The sequence below is a fragment of the Tupaia chinensis genome, unplaced genomic scaffold (assembly GCF_000334495.1).
Source record: "Tupaia chinensis unplaced genomic scaffold, TupChi_1.0 Scaffold000330_1, whole genome shotgun sequence".
NCBI lineage: Eukaryota > Metazoa > Chordata > Mammalia > Scandentia > Tupaiidae > Tupaia > Tupaia belangeri.
Window position 1 is genome coordinate 529,074 of NW_006159824.1, and position 15,270 is coordinate 544,343.

At 49.8% G+C, this 15,270-nt stretch overlaps 1 protein-coding gene across 1 annotated transcript; it reads left to right on the plus strand.

Moving 5' to 3' along the window:
• Positions 1-6: 6 nt before the first annotated feature.
• KCNAB3 (potassium voltage-gated channel subfamily A regulatory beta subunit 3) lies at positions 7-7,776 on the plus strand. The gene is made up of 14 exons (XM_006151770.3): positions 7-375; positions 1,777-1,820; positions 1,908-1,945; positions 2,207-2,286; positions 4,274-4,318; positions 4,412-4,456; positions 4,652-4,695; positions 5,171-5,257; positions 5,490-5,575; positions 5,727-5,847; positions 5,932-6,026; positions 6,126-6,246; positions 6,421-6,509; positions 6,767-7,776. Exons 1-14 carry the CDS (start codon positions 134-136, stop codon positions 6,842-6,844), a joined length of 1,215 nt encoding a protein of 404 aa, XP_006151832.1. The 5' UTR covers positions 7-133; the 3' UTR covers positions 6,845-7,776.
• Positions 7,777-15,270: the final 7,494 nt, after the last annotated feature.

The following is a 15,270-nucleotide window of genomic DNA, read 5'->3' on the forward strand; positions in this document are numbered from 1 at the left end:
CTCCTCTGCCTTCCCGTTTTCCCGGGGCTCGGCCCACTACTACGACCCGGGTGTCCGCCCTCGGGCTTCCCTGATCCCTGCTCCCTCCTCCTGCCCCCTTAGAGCCCACTCCCCCTAATCCTGGCCAGCCGGCATGCAGGTGTCTATCGCGTGTACCGAACAGAACCTTCGCAGCCGGAGCAGTGAGGACCGTCTGTGTGGACCCCGGCCGGGTCCCGGGGGCGGTAATGGAGGGCCGGTCGGTGGGGGGCACGGGAATCCTCCGGGGGGTGGAGGGTCGGCCCCCAAGGCCCGAGTCGCACTGGTCCCCCGACCCCCAGCCCCCGCTGGGGCCCTCCGAGAGAGCACCGGCCGAGGCACTGGCATGAAATACAGGTATGGGGGTGGCCGGGCAGCCCGCCTCATCCGCACCTCTTTCGGGACCCCGTAGGCTTCCTGGGATAGCCACCAAGACCCCTTCAAACTTCGTTAAGAAGGTCCCTGTTCATTACATTTCTTCTTCCCGTCACTGGCACTCCTTTGCTTGGTCCTTGTCTTGGTCTCCTTGGATACCCCTGACTGAGAGAATCAAGTTTGTCAAGGTTGACAGGGTCCTGTCAGACCCAAGGGATGCCACTGAGCTTCCCTCCTTGACCCCAGCAACGCCAGGGATGCCTGGATTCCCAGGCTGCGCCCCTCTCTAGTGGAGTGTCCTTGGGTCGTGTCCTGGGGAGAGGAGGGAGAGGAACGGCATCTCACGCTGGCCTGCTGTGGGTGCCTGACCCAGATACTGCCCACACCTGCCCCAGGGCCAGGTCCCCGGCCACCTTTCTCCGGGCTGAGAGGAGTGGGGCTTGCGGGAAGCACAGGCCACTTTTTTCAGCACCAACCTGAGGGCCCGCGGCTGGGGGAGGTGAACAGGAAGGTAACTGACTTTATCTCAGAGACCTACAGGGCCCGGGGTCTCTCAGAACCCTCAGCAGGGGGGAGGGGAGGGGGTCCTCCTTGGGCGTGAGCTGAGGTCACTGACCTGACCTGCTTTGTCACCTGAGGAATCTGATCCCCTCCTTGTGGCAGCCCTGTTGGGGAAGCTGAGTCAGAAACCTGGGTGGGGGATCTTGGGAGGAGGAGGGGTCTCATTGGTCCGAGACAGTCTTCACGAGCCAATAGGAGCAGAGAGAATGCAGAGGGGAAGGACGACTGGGCTTTCCCAGCCTGCGTACTCACTCCAGGTCTCCTATCTGCCTTCGCTGGAGGGCCATCTGCCCACCTGCCTAGCTTAGCCGGGCACTGTTGCCTGCCTGAGTGCCAGAACTCGACTTGGTTTACCTTTTTCACCTGAAAAGCACTGTCTGAGGGTCTGTTCTTGAAGACTCGCCACAATCAGCCAGCCACATTCCTCCCAGCAGACTCAAGGGATGCCTCTAAGCTCCCTCTTTAACTCTTACCTCCTTAACCCCACTCCACCCTCCCAGAGATGACTTAAACACAGACAAGACCCCCACTACCTGAAAGAAACACACACCAGACAGCACATCTTCAGTGTGACAGGAAGGAACAGAGGCATTGGGCAATGACTCCAAGGGAACAGTCTATGTGTACTTACTCCTCCGGAAATATTCCTAGGGCCTCTGCTATGGGGATGGCACTGCCCTATCCTGTAGGCCCAGTGGGTCTAGATTCTTTGGACTGAGACTCCCTGAGGGCATCTCAGTCTGGAAGGAGAGGAGTTGGGGGCTGACAATCTAGGTCCCTAATGGAGGCTCCACCCTTTCCTGCTGCTTCTGGATCCTGCAGGAACCTAGGAAAGTCTGGTCTTCGGGTATCCTGTCTTGGCCTGGGTGAGTCAGAACGGGGATTGCAGGAAGTGGGCATTCTTCCATGTCCTGTCTCCCATGGTAATCACATGCTTGGCTTCTCTCTTACAGGGACCTGGGTCACATTTGGTTCTCAGATCTCTGATGAGGTATAAATGAGGGGACCTAGAAGCAGAGTGAGAGGGGGGTGAGAAGAAAAATGAACCTGGGTAGAAGTTTAAGCCAGCATGGGGAAAGAAAAATGAACCTGGGTAGAAGTTTAAGCCAGGGAAAGTGAGAGATCTGAGGCTGGAGGATGGGGAAAGGGGAAAACATGTGGAAACCAGGGCCGAGGAGGGATGAGTTAGAGTGCATTGAGGGAGGTGACTGAGTGGCAGGGGCTGATCTTCAACTTTCTCTCACCTCCCTAGACAGCAGAGGATGTGCTGACAGTAGCCTATGAGCATGGCGTGAACCTGTTTGACACGGCTGAAGTATATGCAGCAGGAAAGTAAGGACTGGGGTGAAAGAGCTAAGTTCCATTTAAAAGGCTGAAAGAACTTCAGGGTTTCTGGTTTTCCCTCTAAAGAACCCTGGGAGTTCTGAGAATGGGAAGATTCAATCTTTCAGCTAATGGGCCCAGTGCATTATGGGAGCTGTAGTCCTAACATCAGTCCCTCCCTGGCTTAGAGGTCAATGAGCATACTTGCCGTCACATTGAATAAAACCAAAACTAAGTTGTGGGAATCAGTTATGTGCAACCATATGAGGATTACAAAGCTGAATTTTCAAACACATCATGCCACGTCACACACCCATGGCTTCACACTGCAAGTAACCCAAACCTAGGATGACCTACCCCCTGCCTCTTCATCATCTGGCAGACACTTCTACTCATCTTCAAGACCTTGCCCAAATGTCAGCTCTTCCAAGAAGCCTTCACCCAGTTCCCCAAAGTTGGCCACCACCCTCTACAAGCTTCCAGAGCATTTTAGATGACCTTCAGACACAGAATTAATTACTGGCTTAAGCAGCCATACTCGCTGCTCAGTTCCAAGGCTGCTTCCTCCATTCAACTTGTCTTGGTCTTCTCCATGTCACTTGTAAGGAGCTTAGCAGAGAATAGGCACTGCTTCTGGGATAAAACCAATATGCCTTCAAAAAATGCACAGTCTTGGGAACCAGCAGTTAGCATAATGGCTATGTCGCTGGATTCCCACGTAGTCGACCACGGTTCGCGTCCCGGACCCGGTGGCTTAAAACTCACACCAGGCGCATGTGCGTGCGTGCCCAAGATCCCGAGAGGAGAATGGAGGAGAAGGGATTGCGGCGTGACCATCCCCCCTGGGGGGTGATTTCTCGCTTTCTGTCTCTATGTCTCTCTCTGTCTGTCTGGTGAGCACATGCGCCCTATAGCAAAAAACCTCTCAAAAAAAAAAAAGAAAAAAAATGCACAGTCTTAGTAATTAAAAATAAAAGAAACAAGAGAGATTGGACAGCAGAAACACATTTCAGTAAGACTCTGTTATAATAGAGGCCTGCAGGTGTCATAGTGGTTAAGGTGCTGGACTCCCACATGGCCCACTGTGGTTCAAGTCCTGGACCCAGTGACTTGAAACATGCTGGGTGCATGCATGTGCGTGCCCCAAATCCCAAGAGGAGAATGGAGGAGGGATTGTGACATGGCCATCTTGGGGGGTATTTCTCACTTTCTCTGTCTCTGGCAAGTGCATGTGCCCTATAGCAAAAAAATCTCTCTCTAAAAGAAAAGAGTCCACTATAATAATTTAAGATTTGTCACGAGTTAGCTCAAAATGTTCTAGCAAATTCTACAGAGACAAGCAAAGAACATTTTATGGATGAAGCAGACTCCAAACTGAGTTTTGGAGGATGGATGGGATTTTGCAGAGGCTCAAAGAATGGAGAGGGCAAGGCCAGCAGATGGCGTAGAGGTTATATCGCTGGACTCTCACATGGCCGACTGCAGTTCAAGTCTCAGACCCAGTGGTTTGAAAACACATTCTGGGCATGTGTGTATGTGTGCCCAAGATCCTGGGAGGAGAATGGAGGAGAAGGGATTGTGGCATGGCCACCCCCCTGGGGGGTCATTCCTTACTCCCTCCCACTCCAATGAGGGCACGCTCTGTAAGGCAAAAATCTCTTGAAAAAAAAGAAGGGGAGAGGGCAACCCAGGTGCTTCAAGCCTGGTGTCTTCCCTGGTTCCACTGCAGTCTGCACCTGTCCCCTCAGCCTGTTCTACCCCTCTAGCACCCGGAAAAGGACTTGGCTCAGTTGACGCACCACTCACATCACTGAATGTGAACTATACAACTACACTCCTTGTTCCAGGAGCCCCTCGTAGTTCAGAGTGGGGTCGGGAGCCCAAACGGGCTCCTGGTCTGTTGTGCTCAACTTTAGAAGAGAGGAAGAGGTCGGGAGGAGGGGAAGAAATTGATCACCTTGGAGGGGTCAGGGCTTCCGCATTGTCTTTCTTCCAGGGCAGAAAGAACCCTAGGCAACATCCTCAAGAGCAAAGGTTGGAGGTGAGACTATGTTTTGTTGGGGGTGGGTGTTGCCGAGAACATGATCACCCAACAGCCCTTTTCTTGCTGGTTCTCTCATTTCTCTTTTCCCAGGAGATCAAGCTATGTCATCACCACCAAGATTTTTTGGGGAGGACAGTAAGTGGCTGCCCCGTTACGATTCTTTGTGGAAGACCTGCAAAGAACGTGTGACAGTGGATGGGTTGGGGACGGGACAGCTGCCCTGCACATCCGGCCTGTGAGGACCTGTGCAGTCCTAGCTCCTCGTGGTTCTAGGCCAGCCCTGGTTTCCGTCTTCCTCGCATCCCAGCGTTCACTTCCCTTTTCCTACAGGGCAGAAACTGAGCGAGGCCTGAGCCGCAAACACATCATCGAGGGTAAGAATCAGGAGTGGGGAATCTCAAGTGGCTGGGTATAGAAGCCAGAGGAGCTGGCGGGACCAGCAGTTAGCGTAATGGCTATGTCGCTAGATTCCCATGTAGTTGACTGCGGTTTGCGTCCCGGACCCGGTGGCTTAAAACTCGCACCAGGCGCGTGTGCGTGCGTGTCCAAGATCCTGAGAGGAGAATGGAGGAGAAGGGATTGCAGCATGACCATCTCCCCTGGGGGGTGATTTCTCACTTTCTGTCTCTCTGTCTCTCTCTGTCTGTCTGGCGAGGGCACACGCCCTATAGCAAAAACCTTTCCAAAAAAAAAAAAAAAGAAGAAGCCAGAGGAGCTGGGAACATTCTCTAAAGCTTGGAATAGGGGTTTTTGAATAAGGATTTAGGTGGCCACAGCCAGGAGGGAAGTTCTAGATTCTTAGTAGACTGAACTTGAGTGCTTATCTTCCTCTCCTCGCCCCACCTCCAGGACTGAGAGGTTCCCTGGAACGCCTACAGCTGGGATATGTAGACATCGTTTTCGCCAATCGCTCAGACCCCAACAGCCCTATGGAGGGTAAAATCCGACAGTCCTTCACTACACAGCCAAGCACTTCCACAATCCCTCAGCAGGAAGCCAGTCTCTGCTCAGGCTTCCAGGCTCCATGGTGGAAGCTCAGACCCCAGGACTTGGACATGGAGGGAGGGAAATGACAGATATAAATCTCTGTCTCCACAAAGAGGCCTAGGGCCTTGGTGGGGCAGGCAGAGGTCTGACAAGTGAGGCTCTCTCTCTCCCATGTGCCTAGAGATTGTGCGAGCCATGACCTACGTCATCAACCAGGGCCTCGCCCTATACTGGGGGACATCCCGATGGGGGGCTGCAGAAATCATGGTGAGTGTTCAGCAGCACCTCCTCCATCCCGAAAGTGGATCCCACTTTTCTTGTGGCCACTCCTCTGCACCGGGCGAGGTGGGTGGTAAGGAGGGTGGGGAAGAAGATGGGGGCATTCTCTGACTCCTATGTCTTCTCCACCCCAACTCAGGAGGCCTACTCCATGGCCAGACAGTTCAATCTGATCCCGCCGGTGTGCGAACAAGCTGAGCACCACCTGTTCCAGAGGGAGAAGGTGGAGATGCAGCTGCCAGAGCTCTACCACAAGATTGGTTTGCAGCCACCTCATCCCTACCACCCCCTGCTTCATCTGTGTCCTAGGCCCCCTTCCCCAACCCCATTCCTCTTCGTCTTAGGCGTTGGCTCAGTCACGTGGTCCCCTCTGGCCTGTGGCCTCATCACCAGCAAGTATGATGGGCGAGCCCCAGATTCCTGCAGGACCACCGTCAAGGTGAGAGCCGGAGGCAGGATGGCAGGGTTGGGCTACCTGGGTGTTCTGTGTGTGTGTGAGTGGTGGTGGTGTCTTTTGCTGATTATCCTTGGCCTTCAGGGCTACCCATGGCTCAAGGATAAAGTGCAGAGTGAGGATGGCAAGAAGCAACAAGCCAAAGTCATGGATCTTCTCCCCATTGCTCACCAGCTGGGTTGCACCGTGGCACAGCTTGCTATTGGTGAGGCACTACCAGCCCCCAACCCTGCAGGGCTCCTGTCTCCTCCTGAGACCCTCCAGAACCTATCCTAAGACTGGTTTGTCCCTGAGGGGACCCTTTCTTCAGAAACCCTTTTGAAGTCTATGCATTCACTATCTCCATGCTGTACTCTTTTTTTGCCTCCTCTGGCCCCAGCATGGTGTCTCCGCAGTGAGGGTGTCAGCTCCGTCTTGCTGGGGGTGTCGAGCGCCGAACAGCTGATAGAGCACCTGGGCGCCCTGCAGGTGAGCTGGAGTCTCAGAGGCAGAGCCTACCTCTATCCTTCTCAAGGTCAGGCTGTCCAACACAGAATGGCCCTGTGAGGTCACCCACTACAAAGTCCTCGCAGGTGAGAGGTCCCAGGCTACCAGGTGAGACAGAGGCACAGCTGCTACTATTCCTTGCCACTTGGCCCCGTCGTGGTGCTTCCCCAAATCCTCCAATCCCATGCCCTTCCTCCATGACCCAGTACTGCCCTCTCCAAAACCCCATTCTCCTCCAGGTGTTGAGCCAGCTGACCCCGCAGACAGTGATGGAGATAGACGGGCTCCTGGGGAACAAACCGCATCCCAAGAAATAGTCCGTGGGGGGCGCAGGGACCCAACCCGGAGCCGCTGCACCCGGACTCCCGCTTCCTTGCAGCCGCCTCTCCCGCTCCGGATCCCTCCACGCAGCGGCCCAGCCAGGGTAGCCCCGCCCACTAACGAGTCCCGGCTTCGAGTAGAGATACGCATGAACAAAGCCATATCCTCCCGCAGTGGGGGCTTGAGAGAGAAAGTAGTCCGCCCGCCCCTTGCTGCGTCCTTCTAGGCCTTCTTGCTAATCCCGGGCATGAGCTTCGGGCCATTCCTCTTCTGCCACTTGGTCTCCCATCTCTGTCCCCCCTGTTACTGAGGCCCAGGGGGAAAAAGCAGCAGACACAAGAAATACGCAGAGTACCTCAAAAGTGGCCCTTGAAATGTCATCAAGGGATAATAACCTAAGAAATGAGTTGTGATGGCATCTGGGACTCCGAAATTGGCTCTACCGGTATTCGGTCCAAAGGAAGCCAGGCTGGTCCTGGCAGGAAGGAAATGATCATCTTTGGGAAACCAGGACTCTGCCTCCCTAGAGGTGGAGGAGGACTTGAAACTAGAACTAGTGGAAACCTCGGTTCTGGCGGACAGGCCGGGGGGTAAGGGTGGCGAGCACCATGCGCCGCACTGACCGCGTAGAGGGGAAATGGACTGTGGGTGGATAGCGCCGTCCGGCAGAAGCGGCCAAGGAGGCCCTTGGAAAATACGGTTGGGTCCTGCATTGCAGGAATTAGCGACAGCCTCTGGTTCCGAGTGGACACATGGGGCTGACAGAAGATCTGGGGATGGACTTCGGAGCCTTGAGCAGGCCAGGCCGTCTTTCCTGGCAGCGGAGGATTGCAGTCTTCCTCCTGGCAATAATCTTAAAGCAATAATGATGGCCCCTCTTCTGTAAGACTTCCCAGGGAATTGTAAATAAAATCTCAGCTTGATCCTCGCAGTGTCTACAGTTGCAGGGTTGAGCTGGTTAGCACTGTGGTCTCAGGCATGGCCCTCTGCATCCTGCCATGGAAAGTTCTCAGTTCTAGCCTTTTCTCCAGTCTCCATTTCTCCTTCACCTCTGACCCAGGCCTCAGGCTCCTGGAGTCCCTACTCTCCTCAGGGACAAAAGGCACTGGGATCCCCAGCCTCAGTTTCCTTCCTGCAGTTGTCGCATTCCTTAGCACCTCCAGACCAACTCTCAGAGTTTGTTCATCTTCTTTTATGAGGTTATCCAGCTGTCTGCCACCTTTATTTTTTTTAAAGAGGATTGTTTAATTTTATTTATCATCATTATTACTGTTTTTAATTTGACCAGACAAAGTGAGAAAGCCAGCCACCAGGTCCAGGACTCGAATCATGGTCCACCATGTGGGAGTCCAGCGCCTTAACCACTACCCTATCTGCTGACCCAACACCCTCATTCTTAAGAGTTATATCACCTATGTATTTTTCCTTGTCTCAACTTCTCATTTCCTTCTTGCTTGATGTCCACACATATACCAAGAACTATGGATGGTTTTCTCGTGGATGAGTGGGAGAATAAAAATATGTGTATAACCCGTTCTGAGGTTGACGCTTTGAGAGTTGGTGTAGGAGAGGTAAAGTGGAGACTGGTCTGTGGTTGAGGGCATACAGAAAGGAGTTATTCACTGAAAAGCAAAAAGGGGGTCCCGATGGTGGCACAGTGGTGATGCTACTGCCCCCCCCAACACACACACATAGGAAAGTCAAGCACACACATGCCCATGATCTGGACTGGCTGAAGCTGGGGGTAGAACATGGCATGAAGACCCTATTAGGGATGCCTTTCTCTCTCTCTCTCTCTTCATCCTCTCTTTCTCCCTCTATGAGATAAATCAACTTTAAAAATCATAATTTTGGGGGCCAGCAGGTGGGGTGGTGGTTAAGGCACTGGACTCACACATGGCCGACTATAGTTCAAGTCCCTGCCCTGGTGGTTTGCTTTCTCTCTCTCCCACTCTCTCTGTCTCTCTCTACTCAAGTAGAATAATAATATTAACAAATAAAATTAAGTAATTCTAGAAATAATAATTTTTGAAATTCAAAGTAAAATAAGTGAAAGGTAGCAGGGAAGCGAAATCAAATGGGGCTGTGTCAGATATCGCCCCTTCTTCCCCAAAGAACTCTGATTTCCCTGGGACAGAAGGTGGGTGGAAAGGTACAACCTTCCCAGAGCATGAGCCCTGCCTTCCTTAAATACAGCCTCCATCTTCCCAGTACCCGTCCTCATCCTGAAGCTGGGAGAGCCGAGTAAAACCAATTCCAAAAACGAAGTCGGCAGCATGCCCTTTACTGGATTAGCAACCAGCCGGATCAACTAATGAGTACCTTCCTCCCTCCCTGTCATCTCCCACTCATGTTGGAAGAGTGGAGGCAACAGAGTAAGATGTCTGACTAAACTATGATTAGCTATTCTGTAACAAACATACGAGAATTTTATCAATCCAAAATAGTATTCTCTTAAAATAGTTATTGTGGAGGATTATGCACTTATTTTTATTTAATTTGTATGTGTGGTGCATTTTTTAGACAGGATCTCACTATGTTGCAATCCTCCTGCCTGAGCCCCCTGAATAGCTGGGACTACATGTGCACACTGCCAAACACAGCTTTTTGGTTTTGGGGAGAGATTTTTGCTATAGGGTGCGTACGCTTGCCAGAGAGACAGGCAGAGACAGAAAGCCAGAAATCACCCCTGGTGGGAATGCCATGCTGCAATCCCTTCTTCTCCATTCTCTTCCCAGGATTTTGAGCACACACATGCATACGCACCCAGAGTGAGTTTTGAAGCCACCGGGCCTGGGACTTGAACCGCAGTTGGCCATGTGGGGGTCCAGCAATGTAACCACTACTCCATCTGCTGGTCCCCAAACCCAGCTTTTTTGAGTGGGCTGAAGTGAGGAATTGAACCTAGGTCTTCTATGTGGCCTCAGCCTCCTCAGCAGCAGGGTCTCACATGTGTTACCATGACTGGGTCAATAATGAACTTATTTTTAATGATGTTTCTCTCATTGTTCAAAAGGTTTTTTTAAAAATCCTCTTAGAATTACCTTCAGAGGCAATTTAAAAACTTCTTGTTAAAAAAGAAAAAGAAAAATTTCTCTAGTGTGGGGGGCTGCAAACCAGCGAATACCGCCAGTTTCTCAGAGAGCAAACAATTGCACAATGCCAAAAGCCATGATTGGCTTCCCTTCAAAACCTCACCTTCAAAACCATACTCTGATTGGCCACTAGAATCCCTCAGCTTTGCATACCCGGCACCTCATGATTGGTCCACAAAGCAACCAATCATAACCCACCTTTTACAACCAATCATAACACACCTTTTAAACCAATCACGGCCCACCAACATGTATATAACCACGATCCCTGGCCCACAGTCTCCAGACGACCCTGAAGATCCTGAAGAGCTGTGACACTGCGTTGTCTCCAGATGACCCTGAAGAGTTGTAACACTGTGTCGTCTCCGTGCTAAATGGAGGACCCTGAAGAGTTGTAACACTGCATCCCCATCTCTCACTCCTTCCCTCAGGAAACCTGTTGGACTGTCCCCTGGGTTGCGACACTTTAGGGCCAGTTCAGGGCTTGTGGTTAAGGTGGCTGGATCTGCTGTGGTCAGCTGTATAGTTTGAGTCCCTGATCAGGCACAGACATGCTTAAAATCCCAAAAGGAGAGAGCAACAGAAGGGAAAGGATTACAATGTGACTTTGCCCCAGGGAAGGGTAATTTCTTCTCTCTCTCTCTCTTTAAAAAATAATTATTTAATTGTATTTATCATCATCATCATTATTTTGACCAGAGGGAGAGGAAGAGTGAGAAAGTGAACTGTCAGGTCTAGAAGTCTTTTCCCACTTCTCCTCTCCCCCCATTTATCCACCCTCTGGTAAACTGAAAAACAAACAAAAGACCTTCCTTTATTATCACACCTCCTTTCTATATAAAAGTTGCTGTATTTATAACTCACTTCATTAATTTAACAAGTATTTGTTTGAGTCCTACAATAGTATGGTACAGGGACACAGTGGTGAATAAAACCAGACTCGGGACAACCTAAGTGCAGCTTACTGATGGCAGAGACGGGTCACCACCGCACGAATGCAAACTTCAGTTGTCAAAGTCCAGAGGAAAGCACACAGTGTCACCAGAGTGCACGCTGGGTATCTGCCATGGAAAGGCTGCACTGAGAGCTGAAGGACGAGTAGGTGTTAATAAGGTGAAAGAGAGAGGGTTAGGGGAACAGCACGCGCAAGGTCCCTGGCAGAAAGGAACGTGCAAACCAAAGTTCTCCAAAGCTGAGTGTCCAGAGAGGGAAACAGAAGCAGAATGGGAGACACGGTGGTTCAGAGCAAACAGGACCTTTCTTACATGGCACCTTAGAATGTCACCTATATCCTAAGAACAGTAGAAAACCCTCTACCAATGATCTCGATCACCGATACACAACAAATTACCCTAGTATTGGCTTGAAACAAACAAAAAAAATTTTTTTTCATTTTTATAGGGCACATCTTCTTCCTGGAGACAGAGAACAGGGTGGGAGTGAGAAAGTACGCGTCAGAGTGCATGGGCATGACACAATCCCTTCTCCTTCATTCTTCTCTCAGGACTTTGGGCATACATGCATATAGTCCTAGCATTTTGTTGGCTTTTTTTTTTTTAAGAATTATTTTATTTAACTTTATTTATTTATTTTAATTTGACCAGAGAAGGACAGAGTGAGAAAGAGAGGGAAAGTGAGAAAGCAAGCCACCAGGTCCTGTTTTCGAACCCCTGTCAGCCATGTGGGAGTCCACCATGCCAACTGCTGGCCCCCCTAACGAATTTTTCTTTCTTAAAATATTTATTTATTTATTTCCATTTGTTAATTATTATGTTTTTAAATTTGGACCAGACAGAGACAGAGAAAGAGAAAGTGAGCAAGCAAGCCACCAGGTCCAGGACTTGAACTATGGTCCGTCATATGGGAGTCATATGGGAGTCCAGCACTTTTAACCACTATGCCACCTGCCAGTCCCCCTAGCATATTTTTCAAGCTGCCAGGTCTGAGACTTGAACTGCACAGTTGGCCAGGTGCGATCCAGTCACCTTAACCACCACACCACCTGCTGGCCTTGAAAACTTTTATTTAAGTTTATTTATTTTATGAGACAAAGAGAAACAGTCAACCACAATAGCATCTTCATGCCATGATCCATCCCCAGCCTCAGCTAGCCAGGATCACAGGCACGTGTACATGCCTGGAGTGTTCAGGAGGCCTTGGTATGCAGACCTGGGACCTTCCTGTGTGGTTCCAGGACTGCAATGTTGTGGTACCACTGTATCACTGACCAACTTTAAAACCACCTTTGAAATCACGATTCTGTGAACTGGCTGAAAGTTCCTCTGCTATTTTCACCCGAGCTCACTTGTGGCTGCATTCAGCTAACAGGTGGGCTGAGCAGGAAAATTCAAGATGGCCCCCCAGCACTATGGCAGTTAGAGCTAGCTTCGGGCTCCACATAGGCCTCATCTTCCAGAGATCTAAACCTGTTTCTTTACATAGTGGTCTCAGAGCAGCATTCTCTCTGAGACAAAGGAGACAAAGGCAAAAGCTGAAGGGCCAGTAGGTAGGTGTGGTGGTTGAGGAGCTGAACTCCCACATGGCTGACCATTGTTCAAGTCCCAGACCTGGAGAGCTGCTTTCTCACTGTCTCTCTCTCTCTCTCTCTCTGTGTGTGTGTGTGTGTGTGTCTTTCTCTTTCTCCCTCTGGTGAGCACAGAGCAAATTAAAAAATAACAATGGGCTGGCAAGTGGTGTGGTGCTTAAGGTGCTGGACTTCCATATGATTTGAATCCTTGACCTGGAGACTTGCTTTCTTGTTTTCCCTTTCTCTCTCTCTCTCTCACTCTCTGGTCAAATTTAAAAGATAATGATAACAAGTGGAATTAAATTTTTTAAAGTAATAATAAAATTAAATAAATTCTTAAAAATTATATAATAAAGCTGAAGACCTTTGGAGGACTAGGCTCCAAGAACTCACACATCACTTCTGCCACATTCTACTGGTTAAAGCTAGTCATGAGGCCTGCCTAGATTCAAGGGATAGGGTAAGAGAACTCCAACTCTTGATCTGATCAGATAGGCAGCAAAGTCACCTTGCAAATGAATCTGGGACCATTAAACAACAACATTAAAATGTTTTAAGCATGGGGCCGACAAGTGACATGGTGGCTAAGGGCGCTGGACCCCCACATGGCTGACCATGACTTGAGTCCCAGACCTGGAGGCTCGCTTCCTCACTTTCCCTCTCTCTCTCTCACTCTGTCCTTCTCTGGTCAAATTAAAATAAATAAACAAATAAAGTTAAATAAAGTACTTCTTTTTTAAAAAATTTATTTAGTTTTTTATTTTTTTAATTTGACCAGTGAGGGGGGGAGAGAGAAAGAGAGAGAGAAGGAGGGAAAGTGAGAAAGCAAGCCACCAGGTCTGGGACTCGAGCCACGGCCAGCCATGTGGGAGTCCAGTGCCCTTAACCACAATGCCACCTGCCAGCCCCAATAAAGTACTTCTTTTAAAAAACTGTTTTAAGCAGGAGTGGAAGAAGCGTGTGGTAGGACATGGCTGGGTTGGAGATTTCGAAAGATCACAGTAAACAATATGGAGAGAAGCCCACAAAGGCCGGAGAGCCTGTGGATGGACTGGTTAGGAGGCTCCTGCAGGTGTCTAAGCAGCTTGGACTAGAGTGGTGTGTTGGTGGGAGAGAAAAATAGGAGAATCGTGTATTTAAAAGGCAAAGGTACCCAGCCATGGTGAGGGGTCAGGTGAAGGAGATGGATTGGTAGTAGGCGGGCAAAGGAGGGGTTAGGAAACACTGAAAGAAATGCGGGTTTAGGCAGTTTGGGTTCTTGAAGATTAGAGAAAGGCTGTGGAACACATGACTGGCTTTGCAGATCTGGAGACCAGAGGGGCCTTGGCTGTCTAGCACTTTGGGAACATGTATAGAATCATATTTACCTTAAAAGATGAAGATTTATCACCAATTGAAGATATTAAGAGAAGTGAGGAACAACATTCCAAACTGAATTTCCAAAAAAGGTTTGAATTATGACAACAGCAGCAATATTGTAAGTAGTCAGTTTCCCCCAAATGACTGTGAAGACAACCCAACTTAAAAGTTCTGAAATATTCGCTTAAAAATAATACTGGGGAGGCTGGCAGGTGGCACAGTGGTTGAGGGCCCTGGACTTCCACATAGCCAACTGTAGTTCGAGTCCCAGACCAGCAGGCTTGCTTTCTTTCTCTCTCTCTCGCACTCTGTCCCTCTCTGGTCAAATAAAATAAATAAATAAATAAAGTTAAATAAAATAATTCTTTAAAAATGTATATATATTTTTAAATGGTGGGGCAGGCCAGCAGGTAGCATAGAGGTGAAGATGGCTGGAACCCACATGGCCAACTGAGTGGTTCAAATCCTGGGCCCTGAAGTTTGAAAACAATGCCAAGTGAATGGAGGGGAATGGACTGCAGCATGACCATCCTCCGGGGTGTACTATCTCGGTCTATCTCTCTGTCTCTCTCCAGCAAGCACACATACCCTATAGCAAACAAAAAATAAAAAATAATATTTGGGCCAGATGGTGGCACAGTGGTGCCATGCTCTGCAACACTGACCCACATGGGCAGGTTCTGGTTGATATCCAGAGAACTCCTTGAATACATGGTTCATTGTGTGATCTGGGGGTGTCCAGGGGCAGGTCACACCGTGAAGTGCTGGAGATGTTGCTTCTTTCTCACTGTTTAATAAACAAACAACAAAAACATGGTATACCTCCTCACAAAAGATTACTGTCTAGGATTTAACAATTTCATTTAAAAACAAACCCAGCTCTACATTGCCTATTACAGCCAGTACATGCTTGAGTGTGGAGAAGCCCACTTGTACCGACGGGGATAGATGTGTGTTGGCAAAATAGGGTACCAAGAACACCCTATGGGCTGGGGGCCCAGGGTCACAACAGCAGCTAATCCTTATCTGGGGTGTACTGTGTACCCAGCACCCTTTTAAGCACCTTATTATATATAAGTTCATTCAATCCTATTATTATCCAGTTTCTAGATGAGGAAACCAAGGCCCAGAGAAATTAAGTAACTCAAAGTGTCACCACTAATAAGTGGTGGAGGCTAGGATTTGAACTCAACCCAGTTGGCTCTACCCTCCACAACAAAACCTGGTCCACAAGTCTGGAGAGGAGGTGAGGAGCTGGGTGTGGGACCAATTGGGAATGTGGGTTGTGAGTCCAATGTCCTGTTTACCTGTGGGGGATGTCAGACCCCTGAGTCAGAACTCATGCTGGGCTGCTTTGCTGAAGCCATCACCATGCGTGGGAGTATCAGGGCCTGATTCCCAGCATTCCTCAGGCCATGGTCTTGGAATTTGGATTCCTGCC